The following is a 17,650-nucleotide window of genomic DNA, read 5'->3' on the forward strand; positions in this document are numbered from 1 at the left end:
AGTTTTGCAAGCACGGACTGAATGAGCATGGTTAATAAATATTTTGTGGGAGCAACACAAGCGGTATTCTTTACTAATAGGATGCTGCTGTCAAGCCAAAAAGGCATATTGCCTTGCACAGTGATATGGTATATTAATTTCCATGCCAGTGTGATGCTAGTTGTATAAGTCACACTTGCCAATGACTGGCAGATTGTATCGAGCAGCACACCTTTTTGGCTGTTAGCAACAGACAGAAGTGCTGACCATACCCAACCAGGCTAGCTTGAAAAACTCAAAACATGGCATCCAACATTCAATGTTTGCTATACAATCCTGATTGTGCTAAAAACTGCACTGACATCCAATTTAAGATGGTCAGGCTTGCACTGTAGCTCACATATGAAAGTAAGGAGGTGTGGGATAGAGGGAAAGTTGGCCGATTGGATAGGTAACTGGCTGTCTGATCGAAGACAGAGGGTGGTGGTGGATGGAAAATTTTCGGACTGGAGGCAGGTTGCTAGCGGAGTGCCGCAGGGATCGGTGCTTGGTCCTTTGCTCTTTGTGATTTTTATTAATGACTTACTGGAGGGGGCTGAAGGGTGGATCAGTAAATTTGCTGATGACACCAAGATTGGTGGAGTAGTGGATGAGGTGGAGGGGTGTTGTAGGCTGCAAAGAGACATAGATAGGATGCAAAGCTGGGCTGAAAAATGGCAAATGGAGTTTAACCCTGATAAATGTGAGGTGATTCATTTTGGTAGGACTAATTTAAATGTGGATTACAGGGTCAAAGGTAGGGTTCTGAAGACTGTGGAGGAACAGAGAGATCTTGGGGTCCATATCCACAGATCTCTAAAGGTTGCCACTCAAGTGGATAGAGCTGTGAAGAAGGCATATAGTGTGTTAGCTTTTATTAACAGGGGGTTGGAGTTTAAGAGCCGTGGGGTTATGCTGCAACTGTACAGGACCTTGGTGAGACCGCATTTGGAATATTGCGTGCAGTTCTGGTCACCTCACTATAAGAAGGATGTGGAAGCGCTGGAAAGAGTGCAGAGGAGATTTACCAGGATGCTGCCTGGTTTGGAGTGTCGGTCTTATGAGGAAAGGTTGAGGGAGCTGGGGCTGTTCTCTCTGGAGCGGAGGAGATTGAGGGGAGACTTAATAGAGGTTTATAAAATGATGAAGGGGATAGATCGAGTGAACGTTCAAAGACTATTTCCTCGGGTGGATGGAGCTATTACGAGGGGGCATAACTATAGGGTTCATGGTGGGAGATATAGGAAGGATATCAGAGGTAGGTTCTTCACGCAGAGAGTGGTTGGGGTGTGGAATGGACTGCTTGCAGTGATAGTGGAGTCAGACACTTTAGGAACATTTAAGCGGTTATTGGATAGGCACATGGAGCACGCCAGGATGGTAGGGAGTGGGATAGCTTGATCTTGGTTTCAGATGAAGGTCGGCACAACATCGTGGGCCGAAGGGCCTGTTCTGTGCTGTACTGTTCTATGTTCTATATGTGTGCTCGAAGCTACATATACAGTTGCCCTTTGACATTCAATGGCATTACCATTGCTGAATCTCCCACCTTCAACATTGTGGGGATTACTATTGACCAGAAACTGAACTGGACTAGCCATATAAATACTATGCCTGCCAGTGCAGATCAAAGGCTAGGAATCCTGCAGCGAGTAACTCAACTCCCGACTTCCCAAGCCTGCCCACCATTTACATGTCAGTAATATAATGGAATACTCTCCACTTACCTGGATGAGTGCAGCACCAACAACTCTTAAGAAGCTCGACACCATCCAGGACAAAGCAGCCCACTTGATTGCTATCCCTTCCACAAACATTCACTCCCTCCACCACCGATGAACGGTGGCAGCTGTGTGTACCATCTACAAGATGCACTGCAGGAACTCACCAAAGGTTCCTTAGAGAGCACCTGCCAAACGCATGACCATCACCATTTAGAAAGACAAGGGCAGCAGATACATGGGAACACCAACACCTGGAGGTTCCCCTCCAAGCCACTCGACATCCTGACTTGGAAATATATTGCCGTTCCTTCAGTGTCCCTGGGTCAAAATCCTAGAACTCCCTCCCTAATAGCAGTGTGGTTGTAACTAGGGACTGCAGTGTTTCAAGAAGATAGCTCACTCACTATCACCTTCTCAAGGGCAACTAGGAATCGGCAATAAATGTTGTTCTGACAGGCGATGCCCACATCCTATAAAATAATTTTTTTTAAAGTATATACTTTCTTAGGTAGGGAGACCCCTCATTTGATCCGTTGTTCCCTTACATTTCTGGGAGGTTATTTGTCCCTTCTTTCTTCAGGACAGAACCAAAGCATGTGTTCAATTCTTCTGGGATGAGGTAGAGGTCACCACTGAGCAACTGGACCAGCCATTATTAAGTCAGTGTAATCAGGCATTTGCTGCATCTCCCATTGTTGATCAATGGGATAGGATCAGCATGCAATGACCTGGCATGTGTACATATTCAATCATCCTGCTGTCATAGATTACATAACTTCTACTCAATCTGATGGGAATCATAGAATCCCTACAGTGCAGAGAGGCCATTTGGCCCATTAAGCCTACACCTATCCCCATAACCCCACGTATATACCCAGCTAATATCTCTCACACTAAGGGACAATCAGCCTAACCCGCACACCTTTGGACTGTGGGAAGAAACTGGAGCACCCGGAGGAAACCCATGCAGACACGGGGATAATGTGCAAACTCCACACAGATAGTGACCCAAGACGGGAATTGAACCCAGATCCCTGGCACTGTGAGCAGCAGTGCTAACCACCGTGCCACCATTGCCTGCTGAAACAGACAACATCCCCAGAGATGATGCTTTAACTGCCATTCTTGGCTGTTTATACTGTCTCCAGTGGTAGCCTTTAAAAGGGAATTGGATAAATATTTAGAGAAACAATTGTAAAGGTATAGGAAAAGAGCTTGGCCTGAAATGCAGTTGTCCATTATGCTGAGAGTCTTACTTTAGTTGCCTTACCCTTTATTATCTTCGATAATATAGCCTGTACATCTTTTGCATAACCAAGTGTTGCAGACTATACGATTGCACTTGTATCTTGCAATGTCAGAATATCCACAGCAATTCAAAGCCAATTAAAATAAATGTAGTCAACATTGTAATGTATCCCAAAGTAAATGCTTGGCTGTAGGCCGAATTTCAATGTGATTCCTTTGACAGCAGATAATTAAATATACACATGCTAATGTGTTGGATGTTAAATAAGTCTTCTGACCATTAGTGTTGAGAGGATTAGTATGCAGGCATACAGATGTGTGTTTCACTGTATACTGTCAAAACATTTGTTCCACCCTTACATACAAACACAACCCTGTCAGTGATTTACTAGGCAGGTATTTTATTACATACAAAATACAGAATTAATCATTTCTTATATTTTAGATTTCATTACACAGCCCTTATAACACAAATTTTGAATAATGAGATCAAAACTAAAAAATGCCAAGAGAGTGTCCAAGTAGTGTCAAAGGGCTTATCATTCAAAAAAAATCAATAGTTTACAATATTTTCTATAGGTCTTTGACTAAAAATTAATCAGTATTGTAGACAACATCCAAAAGGAAGAAATCCCTAAATAAATTTCATGTTAACCTCTTAATTTATCATAGTTTACATAGCATATAAGAAATTGGATCCTGGATGACCATAAATTTAGTCAAGGATTGTTTAGTTGGTGGTCTATAGATGCGATCATGATTTCACCTAATTTTCATACTGGAATATTTCATCTGATAATGTAGAAAAATAAACAAACATGCTTATCGATGTTAAGAATCAGATTTGGCTTCAACTCAACACCAAATCATTAGCTTGCTGTTTAAAAACTATGAATATTAGATTCAAATCAATGTGTATGTTAAATGCATGAACTGGGAATTAAATGGCAGAAATTAACTTAAAAGTCAAGTCATTAAAATGCATGCAATGTATTCCTTACTTGCAAGTTGCACAATGCAATATTACTGATTTGTACATACCCACAGATGTACTTGGGGTGAGACATTCAATTTTTCTTTTTCATGCTCAATAGTTTCGATTCTTTCCGAGCTGATAATTTAGGCAGAGAAAGGATAACGCCTTGCATGACCTTGCATTAGATAAACTATTTATTATACACCAGGTATCAAATGAGTGAATACTTTCAAATACAAATTTCTACTGGGCGCTCGAGTCTTATTTTTTTTAACTGTGTACAATACTGTGAGAGTAAAAGAGTTGGCATGCAATAAATACATATCGGTTATAAAAACAATACCGTGAGATACTATAAATGGAGAAAAGCTAGCTTCACTGCTAGCTAAGGAGTGTTATATCTTTGTTGGTTACTAAGCTTTGAAGAAACACCAACTGGATAAGATGTCCTGCAAGCAGAATTTTCAAATTCTGATTGGAAGCGGTGTAAATGTCATTAAATACCAATTGATTAGCAGGGAAACACTTTGTAGTCCTATTTCACTGCTTATACAAATGGGATCCACTTGCAAGATAGACCATTTTTAAAAATTTGAACCTTTTCTATGAAAATCCATGGTGTGTCCCCCCACCTCCCACCCCCCCCCCCCCCGCCACAACCTGTACAACAGTAAATAATTTACCAATTTGCATAGACCACTGAATTAATGAAAAAGATATACCCCACCCAAACATTTTAAATGAAAGAAAGCAAATGACTGTCTGCGACACTATTAACATTGCTGCAAAACAATATAAAACCACATTTTGTTAGGCACAAGATTTAAGAAATCAGAAATACCAAGCTATTCATTAACAAGTCATTTGATAGTATCATCCTGCTGCCACTAGAGGTCACTAGTAGACATTTCAACCATTCTACAGTATTGCATTGGCAGTCACAATTCTGGAGTTGAACCTACAGTGGCATTTCCACATGTGAGCGAATGGATTTATTTAAAACGTTAAAATTTGTTATCTTGAAGTCAAATTCACTTCTGGGCTTAGAAATCTTTTGAGAGATGAAAAGACCTCTTTGCCTGGAGGTTGAACGCCAAGTTTCAGTGCAAAAAACAAAATATTGTTTTCTATTATGTTGATGCTCACTAATTATCAAACAGGTACAGGAAAAAAATATCGACATCTTGTGAGAGTAATTAAACACAAAGTGAAACTGGTACCCTTGTTTAGATTTAAGAGCCTTTGCAATCACCATGATAATCAGGAAATAGAACATGCAACATCAACTTGACAAACTCACAAATGCTGAATTCATGTATATCACAACAGCAGTATTTTTCTATCTGTTTCCCATCAAAGTTAAGGCAGCAATTTTCTCAAGTGGAGTGTTTCTGGGGAAACCTCGTTGCTGTCGTTTAAACATAGGGAAAATCTGTGCTGGCAGATCTTAGTTCAACTTCAGTACTTCATCCACGATGATGGACTTGAAGTAGTCTGATTACGATCGGGTAAAATTTTAAAAGGTTACTCAACTGACATCTAGTGGCAGAAAATCTATGACTGAGAATTACGTGGTGCTGAAGACATGACTTTCAGTAGGTGAGTACATAAAACAAACTTTTAAAGTTTCACTCAAGCAAAAAGATCAAGAGTCGCCTCATTACCAACCACATCAGCACAAGAACATGAAGCTTTTAATTAGTCTGGTGCCATGAATCTCAGAGGGGCTAAGTTTTTATTTTTTTAAAAATCTGGTGGTGCCTGTTTCACTTAGAAGAAAAAGGGGCACTTACTTGTACCAAGCCAAAAATATCAGTTTGATCTAAAACAAACCCTATTATTTTATCAATTAGCAGCTGCTCTGCTTTAGAATAAGTACATAGATGCTTGTTTCCAGCCGTTTACACTCCAGTAGACCAAATGTAATAAACAAGCCCCAGATATCATAGGCAACAACGAAGCATTTGTTTTAGATTTTGCTTTCAAAGCTAAATGCTCCAACCTTGCTCGCGGCTGGGATTCTCTGGCCCCGCTGCTGTGAATGGAGGTTTAGCTGAGCGCCAAATTCTCCATTCTCACTGGCAATGGCGCGTGCAAGACCGGAGAATTCCAGTCCATATTTAAAAAGACAAGATAAATGGGAACTTGCAATTTCAGTCCTGATTCTCTGGCATATTGGTGTAATTACATCTATATACTTGACCAGTCGAAAATAATTTAAAATATTGAGTGATTACACTTAATCCAAAACTTTGATCCCATTTGCATCTGATTGTACTGATTTTCTTTCAAAACCCACCACCTTCGGTATCTTGGCACCCAACGCCACCAACTAATGTGGATATATTTATACATGGTTAGATCCAGTTCTATGACATGGTAAAGAATATGCTGCTCCTGACTTAGCATTGAGCTGATTATCTGAGCTTTCAAAATTAACATTTTTTTTAAATTACAATTTTTTTTTAAAGAAGGTACCATTTTATTTTAATTATTATTGGTTTGGATAGTTTTAAACCAAATTCACAAAATTCACTGACTGTACAAAAGGTATCAGTTGTTCCTTTTGAATACATTGTTACAACACTGCTACATGATTAAGGCAACACTGAGGAAAAAGATGCTTTTCCAGTGGACACTATACAGTACAGTTCTCTGGCTTCTAGACGAACATTAATAATGTACTTTTCTACAAGGACTAAATCAAGACTTACTGCCACTTTTCAGGATACTTTATCGATATGTAGTTTTAATTTGTATATGCAAAATAGTGTTTTAGAAAACTAAACTTGATTGTAGATAAAATAAGCTGACTTTGGGGGAAGGCCTCATTTGAGAGGGAGTCAAAAGACACCAGTTTAAAAAGCTTCCTGTGAACTAAACATAACTCATTTTGGTGGACATTGAAGTGTTTACACCACCTGCTCTGTGAACATGAACAGACAAGCTGAATAGTTGCAGGTAAATAATACAAAAAGTGATCATTTGACAAAATAACTTGTAGATGTACCTTAGTGTAAACAAATGTGAATATTTTTTGTACAAACTGTGCCAAACTGGTTTTTAAAGAATTTGCCACTAATAAGACTTCATAAACTGTAAAATTTAACTACTGCATGATTTTGTTTTGCTTCACCTGACGGTCACTGTACAGAAGATGTGTTTGTTTGCAGGAGATTGAAGTTATTCATTCAGAAACTATTCTCCTGTAGTGATGCATACAGAAGGATTTAGATAGACTGAAACCTCTATTTACGTTTCCGTAAAACAATATACATCACACCACTGATCAGAGTAAAAGCAAACGCGATCCAAGCTAGAATGTAAGAGTATCCATAATTTCCTGGAACCACTGTTCCATGGAACGCTGCTTCTTGGTTTGTGTAAATGGACGCTGCAATCATTACACTGAGACCTGCAAAACAAAACAAATCCCGTTTTCAATACAATTCATTCTCTAACACAAAACTGTACTCAAAGGAAACTTTGAGTACTGTAACTTGCATTGTATAATCTTGAAGACATGCCAAACAATTGTTAACAAACTCAATTTGAACCTCAAAACTGAAGCTTATAGTAATGACTTCCGTCAGAAATGATCCGAGTGTGCATATCGAGTGCCACATCATTATTGCTGCATAATGTTATTGTTTCAGCATACTCGCAGTCCAAGTACTGGGAATCCGTGACTAGGTATTTTTTCTGTGTGTGTGGCGGGGGCGGGGGGGGGGGGCTAGGGGCAGGGGGAGATGGTGAGACCCAAGGAGGAAGTGGAGAGGGGACATTTGTGGCGAGGCCGTGGGTTTGGGAGACAGCATTTGCAGAGCTAGACCTTTTAGGAGGTCATCCAATGTTGCAATGAAGCAGTTGATGGAGGGCCCACGACCCACCTGAGGCCTGAGCACGATTACCTTTCAGGCCATCGGAAATAATTTAATGGCTACCCCTCCCACCCTTACTGCAAACCTGATAGGGAAGGAGGGGGAGGGTGATGAAACATTGTGTCCCAGGTTGCATTCAAATAATAACAAAAGGGAAGCATAGAAAAGGCAAAAGGAGCAGACAGTGAGCCACGGTGTCAGACAGGGAATGGTAATAAGAGAGTCAAAGAGTTAAGTTGATCTTTCTCTACACCCTAGCTATGACTAACACAAAATTCTGCACGCTCTCCTTTCCTTCTCTATGAATGGTATGCTTTGTCTGTATAGTGCGCAAGAAACAATACTTTTCACTGTATGTTAATACATGTGACAATAAATCAAATCAAAGAGACGTTTTATGTCAACTATTCGGAAGCGGAGAGAGAGAGAGTTTAAAGAAGGGTGCGTCAGATAATGGGGCTGAAGCAAATGAAAACTCTTCCACCAGTAATGTGGCTAAAGCAAGTGGAGTGTACAGCAGACCAAATTCAGAGGACTGAAAGGCTGTGACAGGGGTTGCAAAGCAGACATTACAAAAATGGGATGAAGGAATTTGAAGAGGAAGATGTGGACTTTAAACACAATGTTTTAATAGGTACAGGACCAGTATAGGTCAGTGATTGGTCAGACATGATGAAGGCTAAACTTTGAATAAGCTGGATTTTTGAAAGCAGCATGTTGCAGAAATCCAGTGGCAACAAAAGCATCGGTGGCACAGTGGTCAGCACGATTGCCTCACAGCATCAGGGACCCGGGTTCGATTCTTGGCTTTGGTAGCTGTCTGTGCAGAGTCTGAATGTTCTCCCAGTGTCTGCGTGGGTTTCCTCCGGGTGCTCCCGTTCCCTCCCACAATCTGAAAGACCTGCTGGTTAGGTGCATTGGCCATGCTAAATTCTCCCTCAGTGTATCCGAACAGGTATCGGTCGGAGTGTGGCGACTAGGGGATTTTCACAGCAACTTCATTGCAGTGTTAATGTAAGCCAAGCATGGGGATATCTATGTCAGCAGGAGAGGCACACAATGGCACACAAGTAAAAGAGAGCAAGCTTGGCAATGGATAGTATGTTATACTGGGCTTTATTTAAATCATGTAGGACATCAAGGTTTGCACAGGATTCATGATGCCAACTAAAACAGATGATTTCAGTCTTCCTGATGTTGAGTTGGAGGAAACAATGAGCTGTCAGATTGGTTGATAGGAATGGTAGGAAAATGATAGGAAAAATAGTAGAAATCATAGAAATCATAGAAACCCTACAGTGCAGAAGGAGGCCATTCGGCCCATCGAGTCTGCACCGACCACAATCCCACCCAGGCCCTACCCCCACATATTTACCCGCTAATCCCTCTAACCTATGCATCTCAGGGGCAATTTTAACCTGGCCAATCAACCTAACCCGCACATCTTTGGACTGTGGGAGGAAACCGGAGCACCCGGAGGAAACCCACGCAAACACGAGGAGAATGTGCAAACTCCACACAGACAGTGACCCAAGCCGGGAATCGAACTCGGGACCCTGGAGCTGTGAAGCAGCAGTGCTAACCACTGTGCTACCGTGCCGCCACATATCTTTGGAAAACTGGAGGAGGTGAATTTGTAGAGGTAAAAAGAGAAGAAACGAGAATAATGCAGTGACTGTATTCAGAGAGGCAGGAGTGGAACCGCACAAAAGCTTGTGAGGCACCATGTGGGACAGTGGAAGACGACAGCATGTTCCATCAAGCCGGAGAAGTTGTGGGGAACAAGCAGAGATAATAAATATGATCACAATCGTTGACTATTTTTGTGCCTTGAGCCAGGGTGATCTTGACAGTGCGAGCAAGATGGAAACTGGATTGAAATAGAGTTTAGGGAACAAGTACTTTTACATTCCAGCAGACTTACTAGAAAGCAGCTGCAGGGTTCCAGCGATGAAAAACCTCTGTCCCTTCTGCAGCCGGAACAGTTGAACAACAAACACAATGAAAGAAATGCAGCAGAAAATCACCGACAGGCACATTGTCGCCTGTATTGCCTTGATGCAATCTGCAGAATAAAAACAAAGGCGGTTAAGGAGATCGACTTTCGCAAAGCTTTAAGAGGACTGCAACAGCTGGATTTTTCAAAAGTTCCCATTACTTCCTCCATTTCTTTATTTTTCACAAGTTTACCGGTTTTAAAAATACATTGAGGTGAGTTTTTAAAAAATTAGTTAACAAAGATACCACACATCAACCTGTCTCGCAACATTTCATTTAGACACAGTTCGAATCTGCTCATTTTCATATCCTAGCCAAGAACTCGGTGACAGGTTTCCTGGGGGTTGCCTGGCCAATGTTGAAGCGGTATCTCAGGAGTATAAACAGAGGGCTTCAGGTTTTTCACCAGGTTTATTAGCTCATTAGAAGTTCTTGAGTCAGGGAAATCCAGATAGGTTAGACTTTTTGGACACGCTGAAAGTCAGGGCCCTGCGTGCGATCAACGATATTACTTTTTATTTTCCATCTCCTACAATGTTGTTAACACGGAAGAAGAAACACTCACTCAGTCTTGCCCAATGATATCGTAGGGTTCACGTTTCTTGAAAAAAAGAGGCATAATTGCTTTTCCTTACTGGAGAAGATTCTTAACTAGTAACTCAGCCAAGGCCAGTTTGTCCCCAGGGACCCACAACAATGGTTTGGGTTAGAGCCACAGGTTTTAACCTGCCTCTGCTCACTTCCACTCGTTCAATAAGGAGGTTCATACACTAGGGAGGCCACAGGGGGATCTATCAGTGATTCCCCCGGTGTCCTTCGTAGCTGTCAATACAAGCAAGTGTACATTTTAGGTACAGCCCGCCAAAATGGGAAAAGTCCACTTTACTTAGCCAGCTCCGAAGTAATCAGTTGCTGCAGGCAAGGCAATCATTTAAAAGGCCCTTTTACTTCTCATTTCAATTTTTGGCTGGAGCTGTCAGCATTAGTCCCTGGCAGCTCCCTTGCTGGGCTGCAGTGGTGCAAACACCCACCTGTGTTAAAATGTCTGACCCCGGGAATTGCAATGGGGTTGGGCACGTACGTGCAGAAGATACCTTCCGGTCTCCCAATGTTACAGGGATTGAAGAACCAACACAACGCTTTAAATTAATTCAATGTGGATCAAAGCGAAGACGATCATTGCAAATATTTACCTCCATAATCCTCAACAGGCTTATCATCACAGTCAGATTTATTGAAGTGGCAGGTTTGCCATATATCAGTGCTGGCAAACTCAGTTTTCCACCAAGCCTACAAAAAAAAAGTAAAAATACACGTTGGAAAATTAAATGACTAGAATTTGGGTAAAGTGCATTGTTTTCCTGCTTGCATTTTGAAAGTTGGACACCTAGGGGGCAGCATGGTGGCACAGTGGTTAGCACTGCTGCTTCACAGCGATTCCCAGCTTGGGTCACTGTCTGTGTGGAGTTTGCACGTTCTCTCCGTGTCTGTGTGGGTTTCCTCCAGGTGCTCCGGTTTCCTCCCACATTCTGAAAGACGTGCTGGTTAGGTGCATTGACCCGAACAGGTGCTGGACTGTGGCGATTTGGGGAATTTCACAGTAACTTAGTTGCAGTGTTAATGTAAGCCTCATTTCATAGAATCCCTCCAGTGTAGGAGGCCGCCATTTGGCCCATCGAGTCTGCACTGACCACAATCCCACCAAGGCCCTATCCCCGTAACCCCACCATATTTCCCTTGCTAATTCCCCTGATACTTGGGTCAATTTAGCATGGTCAATCCACCTAACCCACACATCTTTGGGCTGTGGGAGGAAACTGGAGCACCCAGAAGAAACCCACGCATACACGGTGAGAACGTGCGAACTCCACATAGACAGTGACCCGAGGCCGGTATTGAACCCGAGTCCCTGGTGCTGAGAGACAGCAGTGCTAACCACTGTGCATTCAGAAATTTACATCGAGCCAGCTAGGAGTCGAACCTAATAAACTTTAAAAAGGATTTCTATTCTCTCATTAAGAAAAGGCAAGTTTGTTACTTTCCAGAAAAAAAGGGGGTTAATTTCAGAAATACCTGATAAGTTTTTAGGTCATTCTAGAACCATATCATGAACCAGCATAGTCCCGAGGCCATTTAGCCTAGCTTGGTAATGCTGGCTCTTATTGGTTTAGCTATCCAACTAAGCCTTGCTTTTTCCTCCAAGCCCTGAAACTTCTTTTCTTCCTTCAAGTATTTGTCCAATTATCTAAATCCATTTCCACTAATCTTTCAGGCAGTCATTCCAGATCACAATTTGCTGTCTAAAGAATGTTTCTGCATTCTGCACGTCACCTCCGGTTCTCTTGCCAATCAGCTTGGACTTGTGCCCTTTGGTTACTGACACTTGTTCCTCTTCTGATATCTGTCTCTTTCTATTACATTTCCCATCCAATACTTTGACATGTTGTCCTCTCTTCTCCAGCTGATTTAGAGATCAAAATGAGTGGCATAATACCATAAGACATAGGAGCAGAATTAGGCCACTCGGCCCATTGAAGACTCAATCATGGCTGATATTTTTCTCATCCCCATTCTCCTGCATTTTCCTCATAACCCTTGACCCCCTTATTAATCAAGAACCTATCTATCTCTGTCTTACAGACACTCAATGACTTGGCCTCCACAGCCTTTCTGCAGCACAGAGTTCCACAGATTCACCACTCTCTGGCTGAAGAAATTCCTCCTCATCTCTGTTTTAAAGGATCGTCCCTTTAGGCTGAGGTTGTGTCCTCTGGTTCTAGTTTTTCCTACGAGTGGAAACATCCTCTCCATGTCCACTCTATCCAGGCCTTGCAGTATCCTGTAAGTTTCAATAAGATCCCCCCTCATCCTTCTAAACTCCAACGACTACAGACCCAGAGTCCTCAAACGACAAGCAGTTTATATTATATCATCGACCCCAGAGAACACATTTTATACCTGCCCCCCCACTAATCCCTCCAAGTCTAAAGAACAACTGTTCAACACTACTTTCTCCTTTGACGAATTCCATGTCAGAGAAAATAGCCGGAGTTTTCCAGCTGTTCACACCGGCGGGATTCTCTAGTCCCGCTGCAGCAGGCAGAGATTTGGCCGAGTGCCAAATTCTCCATTCTTGCTTGCAGCAAGTGGCAGGGCGTGAATGGTCGAAGAATCCCAGCCAATGAGTTATATCATTGAACCTGAAGGTTAAAGGCAGCCTCATTTATTATTGCTCCATAATACAAAAATTGGTCCTGTTTTTACGAAGTTATCATTAAGTTTCTAACCAAGAATCTTAGAATTAACAGCATGAACTAAGGCATCATGTCAGTGCTGCTGTTAGCTCAGCACCCCTAGTTCCCTGGTGATTGTCTGCCCTTTCTTGTCTTTAAGTCCTGCCACTTCCACATTAAACACAGATCACTTTGATCAAACATTCTGCTTCAATCACCCTTCGAAAATCTGTTTCCAAAAACTGGGAAGAATGTTGACCAAGTTTTCCTCAATTACTTGAGGCATTCATATTTAGCAACAAGGCTTGCTTGATATTTGGTGGGGGGGGCATGACACGGTGGCACAGTGGTTAGCACTGCTGCCTCACAGCGCCAGGGACCCAGGTTCAATTCCAGCCTCGGATCAGTGTGTGGAGCTTGCACGTTCTCCCTGTGTCAGAATGGGTTTCCTTCCACAGTCCAAAGATGTGTGGGTTAGATTGATTGGCCATACTAAATTGCCCCATAGTGTCAGGGAGACGAGCAAAGTAAATATGTGGGGTTACAGGAATAGGGCCTTGTGGGATTGTGGTTGGTACAGACCCAATGGGCCAAATGGCCTCCTTCCGTACTGTAGTGATTCTATAATGAATTGGATGAAAATTACATTTTCGTACACATGGCAACCTTAAATTAGATACCTTCAAGACCTCTATGGGCACAACCTGCCCATTCAGTCTCACCACCTCAACCAGGGCAATTTGTTTTCTTCATCTGTTTATGCCACTAGAATTGGCTGCTGAAGGAAGCCAACCTGCCCTTCTCTGCAAGGAAGGCCCTCATTCAGTGACTACTCCTATTACAGTGGACTTTAGCAAGGCCTTTGACAAGGTACCGCATGGTAGGTTGTTGCACAAGGTTAAATCTCACGGGATCCAAGGTGAGGTATCTAAATGGATACAAAATTGGCTGGGTTGTATATATATATATAGGAGGCATGGTTAGTAAGTTTGCAGATGACACTAAGATTGGTGGCATAGTGGACAGTGAAGAAAGTTATCTCCAATTGCAACGGGATCTTGATCAATTGGGCCAGTGGGCTGATGAATGGAGTTTAATTTAGATAAGTGCGAGGTGATGCATTTTTATAGATCGAATCAGGGTAGGACCTACTCAGTTCACGGTAGGACGTTGGGGAGAGTTATAGAACAAAGAGATCTGGGGGTACAGGTTCATAGCTCCTTGAAAGTGGAGTCACAGGTGGACAGAGTGGTGAAGGCGGCATTCGACATGCTTGGTTTGATTGGTCAGAACATTGAATACAGGAGTTGGGACGTCTTGTTGAAGTTGTACCAGACATTAGTAAAGCCACTCTTGGAATATTGTGTACAGTTCTGGGTCACCCTATTATAGAAAGGGTATTGTTAAACTAGAAAGCGTGCAGAAAAGATTTACCAGGACGCTGCCAGGATTTGGTTTGAGTTATATGGAGAGGCTGGAAAGACTGGAACTTTTTTCTCTCTGGAGCATAGGAGGCGGAGCGGTGATCTTATAGAGGTCTATAAAATAATGAGGGGCATGGATCAGCTAGATAGTCAACACCTTTTCCCAAAGGTAGGGGAGTCTAAAGCTAAAGGGCATTGGTTTGTGAGGGGGGAGAGATACGAAAGGGTCCAGAGGGGCCAACTGTTTCCACACAGAGGGTGGTGAGTGTCTGGAACAAGCTGCCAGAGGTAGTAGTAGAGGCGGGCACAATTTTGTCTTTTAAAAACATTTAGACAGTTACATGGGTAAGATGGGTATAAAGGGATATGGGCCAAATGCAGGCAATTGGGACTAGCTTAGTGGAACAAACTGGGCGGCATGGACAAGTTGGGCTGAAGGGCCTTTTTCCATGCTGTAAACCTCTGACCCAGGTAACTAAAAATGAGAAATCAGAATCGCTCCACTGCCTATTGCCAGCAGCATTACAGCTACACTCCAACCTCAAAAAGACTTTGGCAGGGATGAGAAAACACACAAGAGCAGGTATTTTGTATTTATTTTGAGCAAGAAGTGTAGCATTCTCCTTTCAACAGCCCCAGAGCAAGTTAACATTCTACCACTCGCCTCTCTCCTTCCTCCTCAGTCAATGGCAACACATTACATTGCATTTCCTCCCCCAATCCAAAGCACCACTCACCATTTCCCCTTCCCAACTTCACTACTACTCATTTCCCCACTCCAATGCCACTGCTATCCATTTCTCTATCGTTTTCTTCTTCATTGCAAGACATTGCTTCTCCCCTTTCTCTTCTCTCCCAGAGCGCTTTTAGCAAATGAAGAGATTCCAACCAGTCCTTACCATGAGCAAGAACAACTGTTCTCATGAGAATTCCCAGCTACAGCAGCCAGGAAACTTCCATCAACAGCTTGGGTGGGTTTTGGAAAGGTGAGGGAGTGGAGCATTCGAAGATGAGTGACAGTAAAGTCAAAAGAGGCCCAGACAACATTTGCAGATAGGTTAATGATATGTCCCAAACAGACCTCCAAAAGCACACATCAGCGTAAAACGGCAATAGGAGCAAATGAGCATTAACTTAAAATAACCGACATGCACTAATAAGCCGTCTATTTCCTTGTTACGAGAACAAGAATGGCACAGTAATATCTATGCACTAATATATGGGGCAGCACGGTGGCACAATGGTTAGCACTGCTGCCTCACAGCACCGGGGACCCGGTTCAATTCCCGGCTTGGGTCACTGTCTGTGCGGAGTTTGCACGTTCTCCCCGTGTCTGCGTGGGTTTCCTCCCACAGCCCAAAAAAAAAGTGCTGGTTAGGTGGGTTGGCCATGCCAAAATCTTGCTCAGTGTATCCAAACAGGCACCAGAGTGTGGTAACTAGGGGATTTTCACAATAACTCCATTGCAGTGTTAATGTAAGCCTACTGGTGACTAACAAATAAATTTTAGATACACAGACCACTGTTTTCATTACAAACATAGAATGTAATTTGTAAATGTATTTAAGAACTGAACTGAACCAATCCACCTGAAAATACAATACAGCTATCGATGGGCGAAATGTGACCAAGCATTCTGTCAGCCTCCTAATATTTCCTTGGCCAACATTCATTTGTTTTCCTCAAGCCTCAGGAAAACATTCCGTGGGACTCCAATGTTAAAGGCACTTTATCAATTCTCATTTTTGCTTTTTGGAAGCCAAACCCAACTCAATAATGCTTCCCTTTCAGAGAGTTTCATTAATGGTAAAGCAGCCTTCTTCATCCCTGCTCTAACTACCCACAGAGTAAAAATAACCTCACGATAAAGAATCACATTCTAATAACTTGCTTTCACAATCCCCAATTTACCAAAAGTCTGGTAACTTCTATCCTCTGTCCTTACACAAATCTAAACACTTGGGATAATCTACTTACATTATCTATCGTGGCGATAAACAGCAGGGCTGCTGTTGCAACGTGAAAGACCAGAATAAATCCCAGAAGCACAAGCATCACGACAACGTGTGTTTATACGTGTCTCCGACCAAAATTCTTCGAACTACAAGGGTTTGCTGCAAAAAAAAACAAGTATACAAATTATTTCTTTCATAGATAGTTCATTGTTGCACATGAAGGAGACTGTGTGTGGTACACTGATTAAAAATGACACGCCTGCACAATTCACGGAAAAAAATGTTGTGGAAAGAACAGACCATTAAGTTTGGAGCCAGGAACATCTGGCAAAACCATCTATTTTAAATATTTTCCCATGTAAAAGTGCCCCCTTAGCAGTTTTTAAATATATAGTCAGTTCCTGCCTGAAAAAAAACTCCACAAAACCACTGTACAGCATTATTTTTGTTTTAGATGTTGTAGCATCTAGACCAAGCTGATATTTTATAATTAAGGATTCCATTCTCTACTTGCTTCAAAGCTAAAACTAATGATTTAAATCAATTTTACTTGCGCCAAAAACACAGATTTTATTCCTCTTTTTTTTCTCTCCTGACAGATGCTGCCAGACCTGCTGAGATTTTCCAACATTTTCTCTTTTGGTTTCAGATTCCAGCATCCGCAGTAACGTGCTTTTATTTTTAAACCGGTTCAATTCTGGCCTTGGATCACAGTCTGTGTGGAGTTTGCACATTCTCCCCGTGTCTGCGTGGGTTTCCACCGGGTGCTCCAGTTTCCTCCCACAGTCCAAAGATGTGCAGGTTGGGTGAATTGGCCATGGTAAATTGTCCCTTCGTGTCCGAAGATGTGTAGGTTAGGGGGGGGGGGGGGGGGATTAGTGGGGTAAATGTGACACCACTGTTTAAAAAAATGAGGTAGACAAAAGGCGGGTAACTATAGGCTGGTTAGCTTAGATTCAAGCATTTTCCCTACTACAGAAGTTATCATCAAGGAAGAAATAGTGAGACATCTGGATATAAATTGTCCCATTGGGAAGACGCAGCATGGGTTCACAAAGGGCAGGACATGTTTGGCTAATTTGGTGGAATTCTTTGAGAACATTACATGGACAATGGATGTGGTGTATCTGGATTTGCAGAAGGCATTTGACAAGGTCCGCACCAAAGGCTGCTGAATAAGATAAAGGTGCACG

The 17,650-nt window shown here is 42.3% G+C and overlaps 1 protein-coding gene across 3 annotated transcripts in view; it reads right to left on the reverse strand.

Annotated features, from left to right (window-relative positions):
- Positions 1 to 3,351: 3,351 nt before the first annotated feature.
- Positions 3,352 to 17,650, reverse strand: part of emp2 (epithelial membrane protein 2) — a 34,675-nt gene continuing 20,376 nt past the window's right edge. For all 3 annotated transcript variants that reach the window (XM_078240780.1, XM_078240781.1, XM_078240782.1), the window contains exons 2-5: positions 16,480 to 16,616; positions 11,039 to 11,135; positions 9,772 to 9,912; positions 3,352 to 7,381 (exon numbers count right to left, since the gene is read on the reverse strand). In XM_078240780.1, the coding sequence (XP_078096906.1) occupies positions 7,215 to 7,381; positions 9,772 to 9,912; positions 11,039 to 11,135; positions 16,480 to 16,557 (483 nt within the window). In that variant the 5' untranslated portion in view covers positions 16,558 to 16,616 and the 3' untranslated portion in view covers positions 3,352 to 7,214. The remainder of the gene's footprint in view (positions 7,382 to 9,771; positions 9,913 to 11,038; positions 11,136 to 16,479; positions 16,617 to 17,650) is intronic.

The sequence above is a fragment of the Mustelus asterias genome, chromosome 23 (genome assembly GCF_964213995.1).
Source record: "Mustelus asterias chromosome 23, sMusAst1.hap1.1, whole genome shotgun sequence".
Classification (NCBI taxonomy): Eukaryota; Metazoa; Chordata; class Chondrichthyes; order Carcharhiniformes; family Triakidae; genus Mustelus; species Mustelus asterias.